General features: G+C 39.8%; 1 protein-coding gene across 1 annotated transcript in view; it reads right to left on the bottom strand.

The window, feature by feature from the left end:
* The window catches only part of ARFGEF3 (ARFGEF family member 3), a 149,087-nt gene that overhangs the window by 52,797 nt on the left and 71,836 nt on the right, over nucleotides 1–24,454 (bottom strand). The window contains exons 8-12 of the mRNA XM_006915374.3: nucleotides 23,589–23,667; nucleotides 16,124–16,228; nucleotides 14,939–15,272; nucleotides 9,789–9,901; nucleotides 8,116–9,026 (exon numbers count right to left, since the gene is read on the bottom strand). Coding sequence (XP_006915436.1) covers nucleotides 8,116–9,026; nucleotides 9,789–9,901; nucleotides 14,939–15,272; nucleotides 16,124–16,228; nucleotides 23,589–23,667 — 1,542 coding nt within the window. The remainder of the gene's footprint in view (nucleotides 1–8,115; nucleotides 9,027–9,788; nucleotides 9,902–14,938; nucleotides 15,273–16,123; nucleotides 16,229–23,588; nucleotides 23,668–24,454) is intronic.

Genomic DNA, 24,454 nt, shown 5'->3' on the forward strand with positions numbered 1-24,454 from the left:
AAACATTATTTTATTAAATTTTTTTTGGTATAATTATTTCTCTGAGAGTTGTTATATATGTTGTTAGTTTCACACACATACACACACATACACACAAATGTAAAATTACTGGCAAAATAGCTTTAATTCTATCTTTGAGACATTTGAGAATGGAAGTGACTAACGATATTATTATGAGGATAACTCTGAATCCACACTCAGTTTTTAAAACAAAATATGGTGCTGTATTAGAAACTGCCAGTTACTAATCAAAACCACCTCTTCTTTCTTAGAAACAGAATCTTGATTTTACTTGGGGTTGCAATATACCCTGTCTTTCTTGCGACCAGGAGGGTCCAATGAAGTCAAGATTATGCGAAGCTTCTAGAGAGCTTTTTAAAGTAGTATTATTTAGCTCTAAGGTGGACCCTTTGCCACCTTTTCTTTTCCCCCTTCCTTCTCACTTGGGCCGTGGGAGTGAAGGCTGCAGCTCCACTAGCAGAAGCCACCTGGGTAAATTAGGAAACCTGAGGATGAAAGTTGCATTTTAACAAGGGGTAGAGCAGAAAGACAGGAGGGGCCTGGCTGCCTGATCATCATGGAGTGCTGGACAGCCTACCTCAGACTTAACTTAGGGGAGAGAAAATGAATCCCTTTCTTAAGTAATCATGTGAGTTTTCTACTATATGCAAACAAACCTAATCCTAACTGATAGAGGCAGAATTACATATTTGTTTATCTGAGGGTTTCTTCCTGTATTTTACCCTTTTTGTTTCCTCAAAGATACTGAGGTAAATTTAAACACCCTTTGGGGTGTTTAAATCACAAGGCCAAAAATGGAAGCTGGCAAGAGCATACTCACCTCCCTGGTTTTATATTCACAAAGCCAGAGCTCCCTCCAGGGACTGAGGTCCACTCCCAGAAGGTGATGAGAGGTGGGAGTAAGCATCGAGGCCGAGAAGGGAGAGCCTTGGCTGGGCAGAGGCTGGAGGTCTACAGCCTTCTGCTGCCTGGCAGTACGTGGAGGGTTGGCAGGACCCCAGAGGAGAATGTACAATGTCACACAGGGGCTCCTGGCCTTGCTCTGGCATTCCAGGCTCTACCCTGGCGAGGAGGTAGCAAAATCATGGGACTCCCCGGAGGGCCTGGAAAGTGGGACAATGGGAGCTTGCTGGCAACGTGAGAGGTGAGGGACCTCCTTGCCCAGATCCTACGTGAGCTCCAGCCTAGGATGGGGACCTGAGGACTAGCAGAGTTTAAATGTCCAGCCACCTAGGCAGGGAAGGGGGTCTGGAGTCAGATTTGTTCTAATTTAAAGAAAAAGATATTTCTTGCACAGCTGAAATTCATACTTGCTGTACTATCATTCATGAAATGTGGTACCTTATAAATATCAAACTGCTTGTAGTAAGCCTTACATTTGGTCAGAGTAAGTCTCAAGACCATAAGTGAACACCACTAATTTTAAGGAACTGCGATCTCAAAGCCAAGAGCCTATGCCCCTCTACCAACTGCTGTGTGAGGCTGGCTCTTATTTTCAGTCCTTGAGGAGCCACCTTACACAGATGTCACTTGTCTCTGCAGGACCAGGGTGGCTTCGGCAGCTGTCATATCTCATATCCACTACCATCTCTATAAAACCCGTGTTTGTCTGAACTCACCTACCATAAGAAACTTTACTTGCTTTCAAAGGAAAGGCTCCTTTGTCATTAAGTGGAATTAAGTGAGGCTCATTTCAACTGTGTTAGTTGTCTGAGGACAGGGGTCCCTAGGTAATGCAGAGCAAGTCTGATCTCATCCAAGAGAGCAGATCCTGGTAACAAACAAGTCAGGGACAAATGCTCCATGGGAGTTTTTGACAAAACAGTTTGAAGCTTCTGACATCAAATAAGTAATGAGTAAAATATCTGGGTTATGACTCAGGGAGACCCTGTCATCTCCCTTTTTCCTGTTTTTATTCCCCTAACTTTTTCTTGGGTGAACAAAGGAAACCTGCCATTTCCTTCATCTTTTTTATTAATCTTTCATCTTAAGGTGGCAAGGGGAGGGAGAACACAGCTTCAGTCCAGAGGTGGACCCAGGCGAGCACCCAGTGGCTTTGGCTGACCCACGGTGATGGTCAGAGTGCTCCACTAAACCACAGTGGGAACTGAGGAGAATTAGCTTATTGGTAGCATGACCACAGAGTGATGGGTCTGTAACTCAGAAAGAGACCCACTGTTAATCGGTAAAAGCATTATGGAGGTCCATACAATTAAAAGGCAAATGACTAACATAGTTAGAGACAATCAATAAAAACTATATTTGGAAACAATCAAAAGATTTTGAAGTCTCTCTTCAATGTGCTTATTTCTGCATGTAAAAATTAATGTCATGATATATTGGGTCTGATGAAACATTTTACAGATCTTCAAAATTTGCAACATTCGTGGAGCCACAGTCTGGCCACATAAAACATTCACTCAAGCCCTGTTTTGTTTTTGCATGTACTGTAGTATTGATTTGAAAGGCACAAAAACATAAATGTGAAGATTTACTTTAGCTTCAAATTTTATAAAAGACTTTGCTAGGATTATATTTCCTAATTCTCATAGGAAATAAGGCAGGGCCCTTGAAAGTCAGTCTTTACACTGTGACAACTCATTTATCTGTAATTGACAGGGGATGTTTAGAAACATAAAGTTATCTACCCTGATACCAAAACCTGGTAACGATAACACAAAAACAGAAAACTATAGACCAAAATCTCTCATAAACATGGATGCAAAAATTTTCAATAAAACACTAGTAAATCGAATATGACAACGCATTAAAAAGATTATACATCATAATCTAGTGGGCTTCATCTCAGGGGCACAGGGATGGTTTAACATATGTAAATCGATTAATGTGATAAACCACATAAACAAAATAAAGGATAAAAACTATACGATCATGTCAACAGACGCAGAAAAAGCCTTTGACAAGATACAGCATCCATTTATGATTAAAACACTTAATAAAATGGGTATAGAAGGAAAGTACCTCAACATAGTAAAGGTCATATAGGACAAACCCTCAGCTGACGTCACGCTTAATGGTGAAAAACTAAAAACCTTCCCTTTAAGATCAGCAACAAGACAAAGCTGTCCACTATCATCTCTGTTATTCAATATAGTATTGAAAGTCCTAGCTACAGCAATCAAGCAAGAGAAATAAAAGGTCTCTAAATAGGGAATGAGGAAGTCAACCTGTCACTTTCTGCAGATGACATGATTCTCTATATAGAAAACTCTAAAGACTCCACTAAAAACAATAGAAATAACAAACAAATAAAGTTTCAGAATACAAAATCAATGTACAAAATCCATAGCATTCCTATACTCTAACAATGAATTTGCAGAAAAAGAAATGAAAAAAATTCCTTTTGAAATTGCAACAAAAAGAATAAAATGCCTACGAATAAACCTAAGGAAGTATATGAAGGACCTATACATTGAAAACTATAAGACATTATTAAAAAAAAATTGAAGAAGACACATAGAAATGGAAAGATATTCCATGTTCATGGATTAGAAGAACCAACATAGTTAAAATGACCTTATTACCTAATGCATCATACAGATTTAACGCGATCCCCATCAAAATCCCAAAGGCATTCTTTAAAGGAATAGAACAAAAAGTCATCATGTTTGTATGGAAGCACAAGACCCTGAAAAGCCAAAGCAGTCCTGAGGAATAAGAACAAGGCCGGAGGTATCACTCTGCCTGACATCAATTTACACTACAAAGCATCAATAATCAAAACAGTGTGGTATTGTCAGAAAAACAGACACACATACCAATGGAACAGAACTGAATCCAGAATTAACGCCTCCGTATATGGGGTAAATAATTTTCAACAAAGGAGCCAAAAGTATATCATAGAGAAGAGAAACCTCTTCAATAGAAGGTGCTGGGAAAATTAAAAAGCCACATGCAAAATAATAAAACTAGACTGCTATCTATCACCATATACCAAAATTGACTGAAAATGGATCAAAGACCTGACTATAAGACCTGAAACAATAAATTGCATAGAAGAAAATATAGGCACTAAACTCATAGACTTTGGACTTCAAGGGGATTTTATGTATTTGACCTCAAAGGCAAGGGAAACAAAAATAAATGAATGGGACTATATCAAACTAAACAATTCTGCACAGCAAAAGAAACCATCAGCAAGGCAAAGAGACAACCATTTCAATGGGAGAACATATTTGCAAACAATGCCTATGATAAGGGCCTAATTTCCAAAATATATAAAGAACTCATACGATTTCAACAATAAAACAAACAATCCGATTAAAAAATGGGCAGAGGACATGAACAGACTCTTCTCCCAAGAAAACATACAAATTGCCAACAGACATGAAAAGATGCTCAATTTCACTAGCTATTAGGGAAATGCAAATCGAAACCACAATGAGATATCACCTCGCACATGTTAGAATGGCTATCATTAACAGGACAAGTATTAAGTGTTGGAGAGGTTATGGGGAACAAGGAACCCTTACATACCGCTGGTAGGAATGTAAACATAGTATAGCAGCTATGGAAAACAATATGGAGGTTCTTCAAAAAACTAAGACTAGAATTACCATATAACCCAACAATCTCTCCTCTGGGTATTTACTCAAAAAACTTGAAAACATTTATCCGCACAGCTATAAGCACTCCAATGTTCACAGCAGCTTAGTTCACAGTGGCCAAGACATGGAAACAACCGATGTGTCCACTGATAGATGACTGGATAAAGAAGGTGTGGTACATATATACAATGAGATATTACTCAGCCTTTAGAAGAGATGAAATACTGCAATTTGCAACAACATAGATGGATCTTGAAATTATCATGCTAAGTGAAATAAGTTAGACAGAAAAAGTTGAGAACCATATGATTTCACTTATATGTTGGATATAAAACTGAAAGCAACAAACAAACATGAGAAAACAAAGAAAGACTAACGGACATGAACAGTGGGTCAGTGGTTACCAGAGGGAAAAGGGAGAAAGGGGAGGAAGATGGGGTAAGGGGGCGGGTCAAATATTTGGTGGTGGAAGGAAATCTGAGTGCTGAACACATAATACACCCATATGATGTATTACTAAACTTGAAATTTATTTGATTTTATTAACCAACGTCACTCCGAGAATTTTAATTAAAAAATTAAACAACAACAACAACAAAATGATCCGAGAGCTAAACTTTACATATTTAAATGCTGAAACTTCTGCAGCTGAGTTATTTTCTACAGACAATTTTAATTTTAAATAGAAAGCCCTAAATATGATTCGACAATTTCTTGATGACTCAAGGTTATCATTACTGCTACTGTCGTTACTACTGACACACAGCTGTTCTTGGGGACCTCCGATGTTTGCTGGACTCTCTGCCTTGGCACCAGGGACACCAAACTGATCAGAGCAGGCTGCCAAGCTTCTATCTCCATGAATATTTTCAGCTGGGAAGAGGTATAGGCTCACAGGCTCTACCAAATCCCTTCCACAGGACAGTGAAGTTTCCTTCCAATTCAGGTTTTAACTATGACTCTGTCAGCCCATGAACTATTTTGCATTTTTAGGAACCAAAGAACAAGTTCATCAATCTGTATTGTGAATAAGCAATGCATGTCTTGGGACTCATAGCACATTGCGCAGTGAAGTTTCTCTATAAATGTTGACTGAAAAGGATTTGTGTGTGTGTGTGAAAGAGAGAGAGAGAGAGAGAGAGAGAGAGAGAGAGAGAGAGAGAGAGAGAGAGAGAGACTAGAAACAAACACAAAACAGACATATTAAGAATGTTCAATAAAAGAATGTTGAATTTAATGAGGTGGTGTAAAAAGATATTAGGGAGAAACATAATTTTTTAAGAAGAGTATTTATATATTTCCCTAGTCTTTGAATAAAACATATGAATTGTGTGTATGTGTTCTTTTATACAAATCAAATATCCAAACTTTATTTTTATATTTAATTCCAAAAGAAAAAATACTGAGAAAAAAAATATTGGGTAGTCTTGAAAACTGGTATTTTCATGTCTTGAAAAGAATCACAGTGCATTTATAAAAGTTGAGAAACTATGTGTTTATTTCCAACCTCTAAGATAAGTCAGAGAGCTATTTGAGATGTCCAAGATTAGAAGATCTATATTTTACTTGGTGCTTGCTACAACTTTGGAATACTCTCATATTGAAAAATGTTCTTTAAATATACCTGGATTGAAGTGTCTTTTTCTTGTCCTTTTGACAAAAATTGGTCTGGTCAGCCTCTTAAAGATATTTACTTATTAAGCTACCTCTTAACAACACAGCTGTCCACTCCTACCAAGTTCCAGTAATTGGGCTAGAAGTTTTTCATATATGTGTATGATGTGTTCTTTGTTGGAAGATCAAAAATTAGCTAGATGTGGTTGCAGCTCTTAGGGAGGTAAAGTATAGAGAGGGGAAAGTGGATGTATTAACAAATAACTATGGTAAATATAGTAAGTACAATGACAAACAAATGTTCAAGGCTGAGTGGTGGAAGAGTAAGTGGTGATCTTGGCTTTTAATGGCTGGTCCTCAGGGTTAGTCATTTCTATCTGAGCACAGGCCCAGGGAGGTCCATCCACCTCAGTATTCTGTGGTCAAGAGACCCTGGAATTTCAGGGGAAGGCACAACCTACCACCTTCGGGTTGGGCAATCATTTATTCCTGCCACAAGTTTTTGTACCCATTAATTGCTTTCTTTTTGTACTACTCTGAGATAACAGAAAACATATATATTGATCTCTGCCCCAAGTTCCTAAAACTTTATAATTTCCTAAGTGAGAAGACTACTAAGAGCATCTCTTTCTAATATCTGTGTTTGACCCAGTCTCCAACACAGGGCTCCTAAAACACTTGATATTCTTAAGTGATAAGAGAACCAAGAGCATCTTTTGTTCTAATGAGGAGACTCTGGGTGGGCTCCTGGATGACTTCTGGATGGAGGTCATTTATCAGAAAGACCAAGTCATGATTAGAAATTCTAGCAAAATGAGCCATTCTAGCAAATTAATCGAACCTAAAGAGGGGATCATGGGAACTTCCAATTTATGGCCAGTCAGTCAGCGGCACAGGTAATAGCCTAGGCTTGTGACTGGTGTCTGAAGTGAGGGTGGGGGCGGTTTTGTGGGCCTGAGTCCTTACTTGCGAGATTTGACACCATCTCTGGGTAGATAGTGTCAGAACTGAGTTAAACTCAGGTAGCTGGTGTTGGAGACTTGTTATGGGAAAAACCTCCACACATGTGGTGACAGTAAGCGTGGGAGGTGAATTGTTTTGTGTGACTAGTAAAGGAGACACACAGGGAAGAAACACACAGTAGGAAAGAGCTGGGCTTCTCTCTACATAGAAAGGAAAAAGTTAGCTTTTCCTCTTATAAGTACCTTTCAAGAAAACTATCTTTAAATTCGTTACTCACTGTGTGAAATGCTATTTCCCTGTACTCTTTTCTCCTTCCTCCACCAAAATTCTAGGTGGCTGTCTTCTGCCCTTCACTAAACCTAGCATATACTTTGGTCAATATTTCCCACAGCTCTCTTGTTCAAATATGGTCTGGGTCACGATGTTCACATTCCACAGACAGGAGGGGTCTGAGATTGGAGAATATGATGTTATCCAAATACACTGGAGTATCACACACTGCTTGAAAGTTCAGGAAAATTCAGAACATATTGGGAGGTCAGCCTGCATCTGAACCAAACCTCCACTGATCCAAGGCCTCATTCAAACTAGTTTGCATGATGATATTCCAAACGTATGTTGCTTTATGACTTTTAGACACCAAGGCATCGAAGTAAATTAAGAATTCAGTGTTTTGAGAATCACAGATTGTCATTCTAGAATGAAGCTACCTCTTATTTACTCCACTCAAAATATATTTATCAACTTCATAGTATATTTCAATCAACAACTGTCTACAACTCAAATCACCATGAATAAGTTTATATCCCATCACTCTCTTTAAATATAAAAAACCCAAAGACTGAGTAAGATGCTCTGAGAGCGTCAAACAAGCATGATAGTCATTGCTCATTAAGGCCAAATGCTCTGAATATTCTTGCTGACGATACAGCCAAACATTGTTACCCACCTGAGCAGAAGGTAGAGGCGAAGTTCTGGAGGGCTGAGTCCACCTCCTCCACACTGGGCAGGGCCAGGAGACGAGGAAGGAGGCTCTCGAGAGACTGCACAAACAGCCTGGCGCTGTGCTGGTCAGCTTCCTGGTTCTTCAATAGTTTGAGAGACAGAGCAGCAGTTCGCAGCGACCTGTGGCCCAGACAGTCCCGAGGAGTCTGCTCTTCATCAGCTAGAGAACAGTTGTCTGACCCAATGTCCGACACATCGGACCTCCCTGAGTCCTTTTCTGCTGCCATGGAGTACTGATCGCAGGAATCAAATTCCGTCCTCGAAAGGTCCTGTTCATCTACACTAAAATTGCTCTCACTATATCTAGATCCGTAGGATCGCATCCTGCAGTCCACTGACAGGAAGTTAGTTATATCAGGATATGCAACAGTGTGGCTTCTTTGAACAACATCTGGTTGGTCTACGGCTTCTGGTTCTGATACTTTGCTCAGTGTCTCCTTGCTCTCCTGGATGGCTGGAGACTTGATGCCATTCTTGTGGTATTCAGAGTGGTCCTCGGGCGTAGTCTGACCCAAGTCCCCCTCCAGGGTGGTCTGGCCTGTGTCCGTGGTCACACTAATGCTGATATCAGGGCTCCTCTCATTCCCCGACTCCCACGGTGTGTGTTCTGAGGACAGGACTCGCCGCTGCCAGCGGAAGTCGGCCTCGTTGATCTCCATGGAGTCTCGGCTCGACTCAGCCCCATCCTTCAGCTCTTCAAGGCGCAGAAGCAGCAGCTGGACTTGACCTTCGCTCAAGCCCTTGCCCTGGCTGAGCTCATCTAAGGCCCCAAGCAAGGTGCAAACGCAGGACACAGCAGCATAGCAAGCTTCAATGCCACCCTTGATGCATGCTTCAGTCATGCCATCCATGATGCTAAGTATTCAAAGGAGAAAATGAAATCAATACATAAAACGTGGATAAATGCTCCAACATGAACAAGGACTGTTAGACTGGTGAACAGTATAGTATTCAAAACACATAATCAAATTTACCTGAAATTAAATGGCCTGGGCAAAAAGTATATGAAACAAACATGCTAAGGCTGGCGGAGGAAAACCTCCAGGTGAACCGGTCCACCCTGAATCACACTCTCAGTGTTGGCTCGTTTATTTGGGTACAAACAAAATTCCAGACGAGAATTTATAATTTTCATAAGAACAAGCAGTGAATAATGTCACCTTTGTATTATGTTGTTTTCAAACAGAAAATAGTTATAATGGCTATGATTATGATAATGTGGACATCTTTGATAAAATAAACATTCTTGAACAGATGCATGTGAATAAAACTATTACAAATTGGATAATATTCAATTTTCTGGGGAGAGGGTCTACATGAAAAAGAACCCTATGGCTACTGTAATTTAATTCAAAAAGTTTTCCCCAATATAACCCCAATGAATAATTTTTGTATGTTTCATTTTGTACACTGGGTTCAAGCCCATATGAAAATATAGACAGTTATATGATTATAGTAAATTGGGATAAGACCTCTCCTATGGCTTATGGATATGTTATTAAATATCTACTTTCATACAGTGTAGATTCATAAAATTTCAGGGATTTGGAACCAGGGAGAATTCAGAAAAGCAGTCTTCACCAAGCAATATTGACCAAAAAAGAGAAAGTATCATACAGTTTGAGAAGATCCAGATGAGACTTTCTTTTTGAAATTGATCTTTTCCTGGATTCAGGTTCAGTGGAGCTGGGTCCTGCCAAATCACAGAGACGCTGTGGGCTCCCAAGTAGCTATAAAAAAAAAAAAGGAAAAAAAAAAAACCCCAGAAAAGTGAATATCATAAAAAAAACCCAACCCAACAAACAAAACAACAACAAGGCTTTAAAACTGTGAGATCAAATAAACATGTACTTTCTCTACTGAGTGATACAGTCTAAGGAGAAACACAACTATTTGGAACTTAAGTCTTATTAAGATTGATCCAGGTGTTCTTGACATGGAGAATACACACTGGGTTTCTAGCTCCCTGGTTCAGGACTGGCTTCAACAAGAAAATCCTCTGAGAGACTGTTTCAAAATTTTTCATAGCCCAGAAATAGAAAGCACTTGCATCTATATTCTTTCATGAGACTGACCTGTAATTTAACTTTCCTATACTCTCACGGTCTTATTTTGCTATCAAGTTGTCTAGCTTTAAAAACTGGGTTGAGAAGTTTTCCTTCTTTCAATTCTCTGGAAATGTTTAAGTATTAGTAGAATTACCCATCCTCTGAATGTTGTTATAACTTGTTTCTAAAGCTGTATGGGGCCAGTAAATTTTTTAATGGAAAGATTTTTAACTACTGGTTCAATTTCTTTCAAGATAATGGGACTATTTAGATCTTCAATTTCTTCTTGAGCTAATTTTTTAAAAGCTGTGTTTTGTCCTAGGGATTTATGTACCTTCTCTAAGTTTTCAAATTTACTGGCCTAAAATTGTCTTAACACCTTCTTTAATTTCTTTAATGTTTATTATATCTATATTTAGATGCTTTTTTTTTTTTCATTCTTATTTTTGTTTTTACCTATTCTGGAATTTTTCTATTGCTTTTTCCAGGAATTTAAAATTTTTCTTAATTCTTTTCAGTGTCCTGGTGTTTTTCACTTTACTGATCCACTCACTATATTGTGTTTGCTTTTTATCACATTACTTTCTGATTTTATCATTTTTCCTCCTTTCTACTGTCTGAATTTAATCTGCTCTTCTTTTTCCAACTACCTAAGTTGAAGGATAGAACGTAAATTTTAGGCTATTTTTAAATATAAGCAATTGCTTTGGCTGCATCCCACATGTTTTCATGTATCGAATTTTCACAATTGTTCAGTTCTAATTTTTATTTCCAGATGGTAGAAGTCTTAATAAAACATTTCAGTTTGAGGCTAAATTAATTCAAGAAAAGTCTGGTTAATTAAGTGTATTGGAACAGACATCCTATCCCTATGTCCATTACTTTCAAAGTGACTGATATTCCCAGGAAAGGTATGTTAAGTAGAAACAGTTACATCTTAAGGGACACTCTTCTTTCCTTCTTTCCACGTGTCGTTAATATCCTAGAAATTGGGAACTTCTGCTCTCTTGGAGGCACAAAAATAAAGCTTCTGCTTTCCCTCTCCACATTCTATTTCTTTGAGATTCTCACCCCCTCACACACACCCCACCAGGCCTGTATCTAAGTGAAATGGTTAGGCCTATGGGCCTCTAGCTGTCTCACCTCTTGCTAAAAGGGTAAGTGTATTTCAGAAGGAACAAAGTGGGAACTATCACTTTGTCTTGGGATCCATTACATTCTCTAAACTAACTTTACCAGTAATCAATTAGATGGTATATTTTAATTCAACCTGTGTTTCTCAGTTGTTTCTGAATCTGGAGGGAAAGAAGATTGAGTGATTAGGCTTCTGAAGAACCCTCAACAAATAAAGAGAGGCAAGACATGTTTAGTGTCAGCTTCTTTAGGTGGGAATGAAGATATGGTATCAGTGGCTGGGTTGTCATAGGTCTGATAGATTAGGGAGCTCCTTCTAAAGCTGAACCATGGGAGAGAGAAAAGTAAGCAAGGTGTACTTTTTGATTACTGTTCATTTTTTTGGGAACGTGGAAACGGAAAATATACTTTGAAAACTGAAATGTCCTGTAAATCTTTGGTTAATAGGCATATAGTACATATGGCAGAGTAACAAATTAGAAAGAGAACAGGGAAATAACACACCAAGCGTTTTAACTCCAAAAGGCTAAACAAACATCCCGGATGCCTGCCCGTGGTTTTGTGTGCATAAACTCAGCGTATTTTGGTTTCTAGGTTACCAACTTCCCAAATTACTGGTGTTGTCATAGTGAGTGGAGGCACTGCTTTTCAGAACAACCTGGCCCACATTAGTCTGTGATGCTCATGGGGCAGTACTGCCTGGATGCTACTTAGGCGCTGGTGTCTAACTCCAGCCTTGCCCAGCAAAATAACCTCGGGAAGCTAGAACATCTCTGAAAAGGGGGAAAACAGAACTAATTACCTTTGCACTGGTAAAGAAGTTATTATTTAAAATACGTTTAGACCCCTACATGCCCCATATGCAAAGTATTTACTTAGCATTCAGGTATCAAGTGGCTCTACTATAGGCAGCAAACAACTCCAGTGCCTGTCAACAAATGAGAGGGAAGGAAAGGTTGCTGCTGCCTACCAAATGCCCTCTTTGCAGAGAGTCCATCTTCAGGTCCGCCTGTCACTCATTCCAAATTGATTAAACACTTATTTTGATTCAAGCACTGTTGTGTTAGATACCAGGAGAAACATACAAAAGCAACATATAAAACATATATTTTAGGAGACAAGAAGTTTGTTCCATATTGTATTGTGAAACAATCAGTGTGATGCCACATAAAATCAATTGCTAAATGGTAGAACGGGACTTTAAGAATAAAATTACTGGTCTGAGGAAGCAGAGACATAAAGGAAAAGAATTTTGATAGTAAAAAGGCAGCTACATTTGGAACATCTGGGTTCATGTTTTAACTCTACTACTCACAAGGACTTGAGGGCAAGTAACAACTTCTCATGGGCTCAGTTCTCCATCTGGGAACTGGGCATAATATTACTTTCCTAAGAGAGATTGTAAATAAGCTAATGGGAAGTGTCAGCAGTGTCTAGCCTATTGCAATCAACCACTCAACTCTCTTAAGTGGAGTGGCCAATGGGAACAGGTGAGGCGGAGACTGAACAGGGAGGCAGGAAGGTGAGAAGCGAACAAAGCAGGGCCAGTTAGATGGAATAAAGGTGATCCTGCGAAATGAGAATGATGACAGAAGGGTCTAGAAATTGGGCAGAGTAATTCGGACTTGATGAGAGAGGCAATAAGGAGCCATTAGAGAGTGAAAAGATTGTCCATAGTGGTGATTTAGTCCAGAAAGACAAAAGGAAGAGCACAGGCAGGAAACAAAGAGACAAGCCGGCATCAGTACACTACTCTGGGCAGGAGGTAATGAGGATGAGCTATTTCCAGCCTCCATATGTTTTGTTTTTCTCTTCCTTAGGGTAGCAATACATGCACCAAGTATTTGTTTAGCACTTCATACTTACAACATAGTTATACAAACTTTATCACATTTTGAACTTGCAACTTTTGGAATATTACTGTGTACAGATGGAAATATTGTAAGTTCAGAGTTAAATTATTTAGCTACTATAACCCAGCTGGTGAGTAGCAGAGAGAGGATTTGAACCCTGGCTTTTAAACTCGGGCTAAGGAAAGGCGTAGCTGAACCAGATTTGAGAAAGGGGCTACTAGAATCATTTGTTCTATAATAACAAAGTCAAGTCCAAGAGTAAGTGTGGTGTAGGAAAATACGATAGGGTTAGAATCAGATGGACCAGGGTTTGTACCTTTTCTTTTCCTTGTGACCCTGGACAAATCATTGGACCTTCTGAAGCCTTAGTTTCTTTGTGGGAGGGAAAATTCCTTTTTCTTGGCATCATGTTTCTATGGGGAGGAACATCCAGCGTAATAAAAATCTGAGTGCTTTCTTTCGCCTCTTCCCATTGGGGGCAGGGGCTTTAATCTGAGTGGTGAATTTAGGAGAAGGAGCTGAAAAGGTGTAGCTAGCCCCCTCCTCTCTCTTCTTCTTGACAATCCGCCTATTTAGAGAAAGACCCTTCTTGCTCCCCAGGTTACAAGCTTAACAGGGGCAGGGCCAGGTCTCCAGGGGAGGGCCACTGCTGTCTGGGTGGTCACAAAGAAGTCTATAGTCTCTCTTGTCTCCAAAGCTGTATTGTGTTCACCAACCTACTATTGATTTGTTATTAAAGCTGACTCTTTGATATCAATTGCCTAAAGCTTTGGTAAAGGCTGATAATCAACATCTCAAAGTTATTATGACTATTAAAGATAATATATGCAAAGTGCCTGGCATATAATAGCAAGAAAAAAAGGATTATTTTGTGCTCACAGATTTTCTTAAACAATAATTAAATCTGGGTTTCTTCATTTCTAGAAACACTGCGTGAGAACTTTCCATCATTACAATCAAATCTCATCAAAACCACACTAAGAAGCATTTCGAATTAAGCTTTTTAGAAACTGGTGAGTAGTAAATATTGCTTAAAATAAACGAGTCATCAACAAGGGAATTTTGTCATTCTGTTATTTTTTGGTGTCAGGTACCAAAAGCAAATGCAATTTGACCTTCACAGACAAGTTTGCAAATACAATAATGCTGACTTTTCTTTTGGTTATTTAAGAGAAAGCAGAGAAATAAATCCTTGAAGTACTTTTAAAATAACTCTAATTCCTCCTCAGAACCATTAAGGGCACACTGGGATGACTACTGTGAGCCAGGACATTGGGGGTCATGACGTTAGGGAGATATGAGGCCCAAAAGGGATGGAGCAAAGGGCTTCCTTTTACTAATCGCAGGTTAGTAATGCTCTTTTTTGGATCACAGACAACCTGAGTATAAAAATCATTTTGAAATCCAGTTTTAGTAAAGGTGAGTGAATACATGTATCTGCACAAACAGCACCTAAGGGAGCAGAATGAAATCAGCCCGGGGCCCAGTCAGAGGCATCAGCTTAAATTATCAAAGGGCTCTGCATCAGTAGCACTTACCACTTCTCCTCACCCCAGCTCCCAACACATGCGCACACACAACCCTAATGATGCTGTCTGTAACTGGATACTATGTGATGGCAATTAAGTTCCAGCAGGTGACTGGCAACCATTCTCTGAGTGCTTCCTGTGTGCACAACACCGTGCTCAGATGCCCTGGGCAAGCGTGGTGGCATTGTTCCTAGCCGCCCTACCTCTTTCATGACTTTGATGGCTTCCACCCGGTGCTGGGGTGGGGGATAGAGCAGCACACGGTGGTAGAGGGACTGGAGCACTGGCTTCATGGAGTCCACCGACCCCACCAGCCGGACCAGCTCGGCTGCAATGTAATAGATGGTCCGAGCCACAGGCCCACTCAGAGCTGGCGCGGTGGAGGAACAGCCGGAGCCACGGCCGTGGTCGGAAACTCCTGGAGATGCAGAGTCCGACTCCATGCTGGTACCTGCACTGCTGCTGTGAGCGGAGGTGATGGTTTTGTCAAGAATTGGATTCCCCAGAATCACGATGAGAGCAGGGCAAAGGTTTTTCCTGGGATGAGATGGGAAGAAAATTATATTTCATCATAAGACAAATGATCAAATGTGAACCCTATCCTGAGGGCAAATACCAGACGCCATGCAAATGACTAATAAAAGTTGGGTTCTTTGCTGCTCCTTCTTTTGGCTATGATCTTCCCCAGTTTTCCATGCCTCTTTATCACTGCTGGGTATATGAATAAAATACTTTTCCTTGTAAGTCAATCTAGGGCTAACCAAATAAAATATCAAGACAAGTATTAAGAAACCATCTTACATGAAGAGACTCAAAATGCTAAATGGCTCAGTTATAAAGTTTTATTTTACTATGAAGAATAAAATTATGCATACTTCTCATTTGAGAGGTTAATTTAAAATTCCAACACATATACTGACATATATCACTCATCTTCCTCCCTCTGGATAAGCCCAGGAACACAGAGCAAGTAGCTGGCTACCTGCAGGCCCTGTCACTTGTGTGAATCTCTGACTATGACTAAGTGATGAGTATTCAGGTTTAGACAGAGTACGTACCAGGATAGGGCTAAGAATAACATTCGATAGCTCATCCCCTGCACAAATGTCTGGTGCTGCTGTATGCTTTTAGAACATGCTAGTAACCAAGAAAATAACCACCTCATTCCTAAGTCTTATGACGCGCACGAAAAGCAAAAGGGCCTTGGAGGCCTATTCTATCAAAATAATCTCCTGTTTCTTTCTGTATTTTGGTCTGGTGCATGTAAGGAAAGCAACTTCCCTACTTTCTCTCCAAAACATTTACACATAGATGTAATGACTGGAGAGACCACAGCTGGAAAGAGCCCCTGGGGTCGGGTAAGGAGGGGCGTCAGGGTGAGCGCTCACCAGATCAGGTCCGTGAAGCCTCTGTGCAGATGCATGGAGGAGGAGGAGCTGCTGAGCACAGACAGGATGCACTCCAGGTACAGAAGCTGCAGCTGCTGACTGTCGCTGCAGAAGAAGAAAACCAACACACCAACGCAGATGAAATAAAGGCGAGATTACAGACGTGATGTGTGGAAAACACTGGGAAAAATATTAGGCATTACATAAGTGTTAATTTTTGGAGGGGGCAGTTAGTGTTATGGGTTGAATTGTGTTTCCCCCTCCCCCCACCAAGTTCACATGTCAAAGTCCTAACCCGTGGTACCTCAGAATGTGACCTTATTTGGAGACAGGATCTTTACGTAGGTAATCAAGTTAAAGTGGGGTCATTAGGGTGGGTCCCAATCTAATGTGACCGGTGTGCTCATGAAATGGGGAAATCTGGACACAGAGATACACAGAGGGAAGATGATGTGAAGAGACACAGGAAGAAGGTGGTCATCTACAAACCAAGGCCTGGGATAGACCCTTCCCTCTTTCTTGAGAAGGAACCAACTCTGCTGATACCTTGATCTTAGACTTCTAGCCTCCAGAACCGAGACAAGAAATTTCTGTTTATTAAGCCACCCAGTTTGCAGTACTTTGTTACAGCAGCCTGAGCAATACAGTTAGGGTGATTTTTTTTTTTTTATTAATGAACTTTAATTTTTAGAACAATTTTAGATTTATAGGATGAAATGAAGTTCCCATATTGTACCCACCCCTGCACATGCTTTATCCTGTTACTAACAGCCTACACTAGTATGGCACATTTGCTACCATTAATAAAAAATACTGATATGTTATTTTTAACTTAAACCATAGTTTATTCCAGAAATGTTAATTCTTAATATGTTCAATTGTCTAAACCTTTCAAAAGACCACTCACCACATTACTTTTCAATGCTTTACCAGCTTGCATTTGACTTTTCTTGTTTTGGAAGGCAACATGGTTTTTCAATGGACAAATTATTTTTCTCAGAATTATTACTATGGGGTTACTCAATAGAGTCCGATTAAAAACACAGACAGCTTTACGGGGTACATATTCCTATACTTAGATTAAGTTTTCTGCATAACCCCCTAGAAAGTATTAAAATCCGGGTAAATATCAAGTGACAGAAAGGAGTATGGAAGAATTTAATGTGTAAGGACACGTTTACTACAAATACATAATAAATACTTTTAAGAGAATTCATTCGGAAATCCTGTATAGAATAGGAATGTTCAGAAGAGGGAGAAACTTGCTTTTAAAAATAATTTTTGGTTGTGCCTCTTTTCTCCTAAAGTAAATAAAGGCCAAAAAGAAGGTTATGTCCTTAACAATTCAAATAACTCCCAGAAGAAGGGGGTGAAAGGGAAAGGCAAGACCAGTGATAGGCAGGCTAGAAACTTAAGGAGACAGGAAGGAAGAAAAGTTAATACCAGACTGTCCAAAGCCCAGAAGGTCACTGCCAAAGTGAGAAAGGCTGAGCAGCTGTAAGACAAAGGATGATAAAATAGGGAGCTGAGGGCCCCTCATTTAAGTGCTATGTTAAATAAGTTGGTGATACAACTCTGTAAAACTGACATTAAGCTCCAAAACCAGTCGACAAGCTGTAGCCCAAGAGCAAAATCCTGCCCAAGGCCTGCAAAACAAAACAAAACGAACAGGAAACAGAGACAGTGTGTGGCCCTTTACAGAAAAAGTTTGCTTTTTGCTCTACAATGATCTCCCTGGTCAAGAGAGAAGTGTGCAATGACTACAATAATGTCATTATTTTGAAAAAGGAAATTCCATTTCTATTTGGATGGACTCTGTAACACCCATGGAGGGTGGACGAAGAGGTGGGTAAAGGCTGAATCTCTACCAAAACTATTACTATTTGCCAAGAGGAAAGTGATGGCTGAAGGAAGAGTAAGAAAGGCAAGACATAAACATAATAAGCCACTCTCGGGCCAGGTAAGGACTTGATGTTTCTACACTCCTACATCCAACCACAAGCTTCCCCACACTTCTGAACAAGACATAGTTCCTGACTGAAAATGGCACATTCTTTATTCTCGTGGCACTAGAGAGATAAGCAAGTATATAAAGCACTGTGTAGGAAGTGTTATAAATGAATAATTTAACGCAAGTTTCTATGGGAGCATATAGGAGCAGTATCTAACCGTCCTCAGAAAAATCCAGAAAGAATTTCCAAAGGAAAAGCCATCTTAGTAGAGAACTAAAGTTCAAGTAGGAACCTCGCATGGAGGCAATGGGAAGAGGGTGTACGCAAAGGGTGGGGTGGGGTGGGGGGCTGTAGTGGAGCACAGTCTGAGTATGTCATCAGCCCGAGGCGGTGCTGGAGAGGCTGGCAGAGGCCAGATCAGGAAGGGCTTTGTAGGCCGTGCTAAGATATCTGGATTTGATTCTGCACGTAGAAGAGCGACATGACCATATTTATATTTCAGAACGATCATTCTGGATGCTTGTTGTAAAACCTAGACGAGCATCCAAAATGAACAGGTTGTGAAGGGCAAAATAAAAGGCTCACAACATCAATTAAAAGCCACATTTTGAAAAATCGCTTCTGAAAAGACTGCCTTTGCTGTAGTCCCAGGCTAATCTTTCTGACCAATCAAATGGTTAGTAAGAAAAATAATTCTTAAATGCCTCAGTTCAAAATGTCTCTTTATCTCTTAAACTGTCAGCCTAGCATCACTAAACTAACTATAGACAATAAAAATTCTCAATTTCTGTAATCATTGGAAATAAATCCATAGAAAAGCTATGAGTAGTCGAGGTTCCTATGAGTATCCACCAAGTGTGCCAAGGCATCAGACTCAACGGGGAGAAAGCATTACCAAGGTAACTGGCCCAGGAGTCTCCTTGGAGACCGAACGTGGCAGCTTTTCTGTGGGCTGCAGTAATCTGGAAAAATGGGTGCTCATGGCCTTACATGAGTCATATCATTAGAGTAGCTGTTTGAAATGGAAGCACCTTCTACACATGCCCCTCACTAGACACAGATATGCATGTGCACAGCGTGTGTGTGTATGTTGCATATTTAATTGTAGACAGACAAATATGTGGGATGCACAAGGCAGACAGGAGCCTAGAAACCGGCCAAGTCTTTCAAAACACACTAGGGAAAAATCCGCCTACATTGTGAGTCACTCTGCCTGGCCTTTTGTTCGAGCATTTCACAGCTGGCAGGTTGAGTATCTGCTGGTCTTATTCTTTGCTTGTATCTGAATTTCTTCCCGGGCACATAATCCATGGAGAACAACTCTCATGAGTGGACCAGTAGGCTGTATGGGCTAAGCTGCCCCTATCCTAGCCAGGCCACTGGGAGGGCAATCTGGCAACACGACCTGGATCTCTGGTTCTGAGAATTTTGTTTTATTTTGAACCATTCTGACTTTGTTTCCCTTAGAAACATTTGGAATCTAGTTAGAAGAAGGAGACGGAGTTAAGGAACTGTGTAAGCGGAGGAATGGAATCAGAATACACGACGTGAACATTTAGCCTCATTGGTTCCAAGACTGCTTTGGTATAGGTTCCTCTGACATTCTGTGCTGGCAGGAGAGGGAAATGGAGAGAAGGTAGTGGGAGACCAACAGGCAGAGAATGAACAAATATCTTTCCAAGCCCAATTATCCTTCCAAAAAGTCTTGGATTTAAACAGCATCATGTAACTCAACTTGCCTAATATAGAATTCTATTAATACTGTGTCTCCAAGACATCTGAGTTATTCTGAGTACCTGAACACATTTTCTGGATCCTCTTGACTGCACATATCATGAATATATACCACTAAAGAGCTAAAGCCCTATGAGGGATTTGAGCATCGATTTTGGAAATGGTTGTTGAAGGGAAGTATTAACCATAGTGTGATTTTAGAGAAAGAAGATATTTAGAAGGTAGGAGAGGTGTCAGATTTAGCTAACAGAAATAAAAGGAGTTAAGGTAGTAAGAGCAGAAGAAATTGTAAAAGGTGTGAAAATGTAACAAGAATTAACAGACCCACCAGAGTGAGAGCGGCCAAGAGCATGGTACAGTCTGACCAGGTAGACTTCAAAGGTCTTCTGTTTAAGCTGCACTAAGCATGCTGCATCTCTAGTTTCTTTAGCAACAGAACCCCCATCTTAGGGTAATGGACTTGTGATGGAAAGACACTATTCAAACAAGGTGAACAGTGTCCAGTAGCAGAATTACAACTGGAGAATTGCACTGAAAAACCAAGCAAGATGATGAGAACCCTACAAAAACTATTAAGCTGTATATAACAGTATGTCTAAAGTATCTTTGATCCAACGTCCAATGAGAAACCATAAGAAAATGCATACATGTCACATGAATTATTTTCCCCATTTAAAGCCTTTTCTCAAGTTATATGGTTCAGAAACGTTTCCTTTTCTGTGTGTGTAATGAATAGAAATCTATGACCTTTAGTTTCTGATCTGTGTATGTGCAGTGAATGAATGTGAAGTGTATTTTGTAATGAATGTGAAGTATATTTTCCTAACAATCTATAGTCAAATTTCTGATATAAGAAGTTCAATGCTCCTAACAGCATCATAAACTAGTATTAGCACTGAAAATTCTGAAAGTAAACAAACCATTTTAGAGGTAATATAAATCATCAAATCATTACTACATGCTGGGTACTATGAGGTTAAAAAAATTCCACTTATACCAGGGCTTCTTAGAAGATATTGATACTGAATGCCTATAATAATAACAGTAGGCGTAACCTCAGACAGTTGCAGGTAAAATAGGTCATATGGTCACTCTACAGATGGGGTTCCCGGGAGCTGATGTTAGAGCCATCTAGGTTTTAAAGAACATTGGACTTAAAGCCCTTACTAGAGTTAGCTGAAGACTCTTTCCTGACCCGTCAACAATGGTACATTTTAAATCTACCATTTATAGACCAAAGACTCATTCTGACTTATCCTGATGGCTAGTTTTTAATTTTTAGTGGCATAACTACCATGACCTCCCCAGCTTTTCTAGCCTTTGAAAATTTTAGTTTTCCCTTGGTAAACTACTTAGAAAAAAAAAATGTTTAGCTTATTGGTTTTCCCTTGCCTACAAAATAGTGACCATAACATTTATATTTTTAAAAGTTTTAGCGGTCTTTGCTTTATTCTCTAATAATGCTAAGACCTGAGGAGGTGGGGGGAGGGGTAGAGAAGAAGCATCCTTGATAGCTGCCAACTACCTAAGCTATCAGTTCGCTGTGGTGTTCCACTGGTGAACATAAACCCATTTTACAGAATGCTAACATCAAATGACAACTCTCCATAGGGTGATGGAACAAGATGAAAGCCAAACAACAAATGCATCTGAACAGAGACTGAAAAAAATTCTCTACAACCACAAAAATGACCAAATATCATCCGCTTCTATGAGTGACTCCTGCTTTTTCTCCAGTGACAACTCCTATCTGTTCCTCCACTGACCAGATAAAAACAAAGATGCCCAATGCTAGGATCGTCCCTGCTTTCTCTTTAACCCACTGCAAAGAATCTAACTCAGGTTCAAATCCTACAGCAAGCCCTCTGGATGCCCCATGGCTCTCCATGGTGTACAGGCTCCTTCACTATAACAAGTTAATAAACCCAATTCTGTCAACCTCAGGGAGTCCTGCTGATCTTTGGCTGCTGGCCATCATTAATCTTTTAAGTGAATTTTTTTCATTTGGTCCTTACAAAAACCCTAATATATTTTATATTACTAATATTATAAAACATAATAATAATACATAAAACATAATAATAATAAATAATATATTAATTATTTTACAGGATACATAAGCTTAAGGTGATTGAGATCTTTGCTCAGAGTCAAGGGCTAGTAAGAGACAGCATAGTAGAAAACAAGACAATGAGAAACATTCCAGCTGGGATGTAAGAGCTGGCTTGACTATGATGGAGAGGACCTGGGCAGGGGTGGGAGGGGTTAGCACTGGAAGAGACCTAAACCCTGTTCACGGATGGGTAGAGTGAATAGGTTACTGTTGAGAGTAAGGAGGGTAATTATAATCATATACAACAGGCATAACCTGGGACTGTCCCAAGAAAATCAGGTCATGTGGGGACCCTACAGATGGGGTCACTGTAGTTGGTGTCAGAGCCCTGAGGTTAAGATAATAACCCGAGTCCTAGCCCTGCTGCTCCAACTCTCCATGGCCAGAAAAGTTGGGGACCTGAGTGGATCACAGCAGGAGCCATTTATACCCTTTCTGCTGTTAGACACATCCCTCCTCAAGGAAAATAACACCCAGACCCAAGGCCTGCCTAGGGTCCAGGGATAGGAGACACTCAAGGGTGGGGATGGGGAAGAAGTTAACTGCTATTTTTTTTTTTTATTTATACTACCTACATATTAAATAGGTCTCCATTTTTTAAATGTCTGATAGAAACAGCTTAATTTAGTCAAAATATTTAGGTGACCTAGAAGAATGATGTATAAACTGATGTAGAAACTATCTGACAAAAACTGTTAAGAGTAATTCTAAGCTTAGCTTAAAAATAACCCTGAATTCATGAAGGAAAAAAACAACAACAAAAACTAACAACAACAAAAACACCTTTCTGCAATGTTTCCAGCAAGTTGAGAGTCCTCATTCATGTTCCATCCAGACTACTTCTCCCAGCTCATTACTGCATATAAAATTCTACAAGTAAAAGTTTTCTGAATTATCAAATGTTCTAATTACCAGTAAAGGGCAGTTTAATGTGTTTTTTACAACTCAAAGGGAACTTCAGAATTTCACCATGCTGTAGAATTTTGCAACTAACTCTATATGTCACTGGAAGAGACTTCTTTTCATCTCTTCTGGGAAAGTCTGACCTTTTTATGATTTGGCTTTACTTTAGGTGCATAAGTTACCTCATTACTGTATGGAGGGTTGGAGCAGCAACATCTCTTAAATGAACTAATATTACTGATTAGACTGGCATGCCCAAAACAACAAATATATACATCACATTAACGTGTTCTTTTTAAAGATGTGCATGTGCACTCAGAGGCCCAGAAAATGTTAGAGGAAATAGAAAAAAGACCACACAGTCTAACTCTGCCATTTAAGGGGAGAGGAAGGTGCAAAGGTTCGACGAGAAGACTCAGCTGAGTCACACAGCAGGGACGTGTCCAAGTTAGGACCAGCCTTCACATCCACTAGCTCGTAGCCAACATTATTGCTATTCAGCTCCATGCCTGAGGGATTAACTCTTCTTTGCAAGGTATTGTTTTCTCATTTTTTCATCAGAAAATTATATCCTTCAGTAATAATACTGGGTAATGTGGGCTTGCCCAAGTTCAACTGATTATATTTCTCAAGAATGACAAGTGAATACCAATAGGAGGAACCACTGTCCCTAAACTCTGCAATTGTAAGGGATGCTATAGACAAAAGTTACTTCAGAAATAGACCACTGGTGACTAAGAGTATCAATGTTGAAGGAACTTACTTGATAGCGGCTTGTAGCTTCTCACACAGAACAGTGAGCACAGAGACCAGGTCGTCACAGAGGGCCTCTACTGTCGACCCTTCAAACAGAGGAGGTTACAGGCATTAGACGTTGGCGGGGGCACTGGAAATGTCCTCAACAGTCCTTCCCATCCTCCATTTTCAATGTTTTCAGGACTGTCAAGATGACTTTCAGATGCCAAGCCTTTCTTAGGCCACCAAAATGATCACAGAAAAGAATTAAATATAATAATTCCTTTCTATAGTAAAACACTCAAAATATAGTCCAGAAAGAAGAAAATAGATTGCTTTCACACTTAATGAAAGGGAATCTGGTTAATTTAAAAAACAAGACAATTGACAATGATTTTCTCAATATTTAGGCCAGTAGACTATACACGTTTCCCTTATTCTGACCTCTTGATTTTCTGGGGCTTCTGTGCAGATTTGAGTTGTAGCCCAAAGAAATAAAATATGGCAGCATGGAAGAAAGGTGTGGCCTTCCAAACTAAGAAGCTAGAGAAAGAGGGCCAACGATTTGGTCACCACCTTCACCCACTTTAACTATCTGTTCAGCATCCTCAGGGCATATGATCTGAACGGAGCAACAGCAAATGTCAGGGAAAAAAGTTTTCCTTCTAAACAGTTTATGCTCATTTCCAGAAAGTAGCAAAAAACTACCCCCGTGGAGTGTATTGGAACACAGCTGACATTTGCAATCTCTCAAGTGCTGGTCCACAACCTGCTGACTGCATGAGCTTGGGTAAGCTTCAGTTCTACCTTTGGCAAAATGAGATAATACCAATTTCACAAAATTGTTGGGCCAAGTAAAGCAACAAGTGAAAGCATTTGTATTTTAATAAAAAC

Source organism: Pteropus alecto, unplaced genomic scaffold, assembly GCF_000325575.1.
Source record: "Pteropus alecto unplaced genomic scaffold, ASM32557v1 scaffold185, whole genome shotgun sequence".
In the NCBI taxonomy this organism is placed as follows: domain Eukaryota; kingdom Metazoa; phylum Chordata; class Mammalia; order Chiroptera; family Pteropodidae; genus Pteropus; species Pteropus alecto.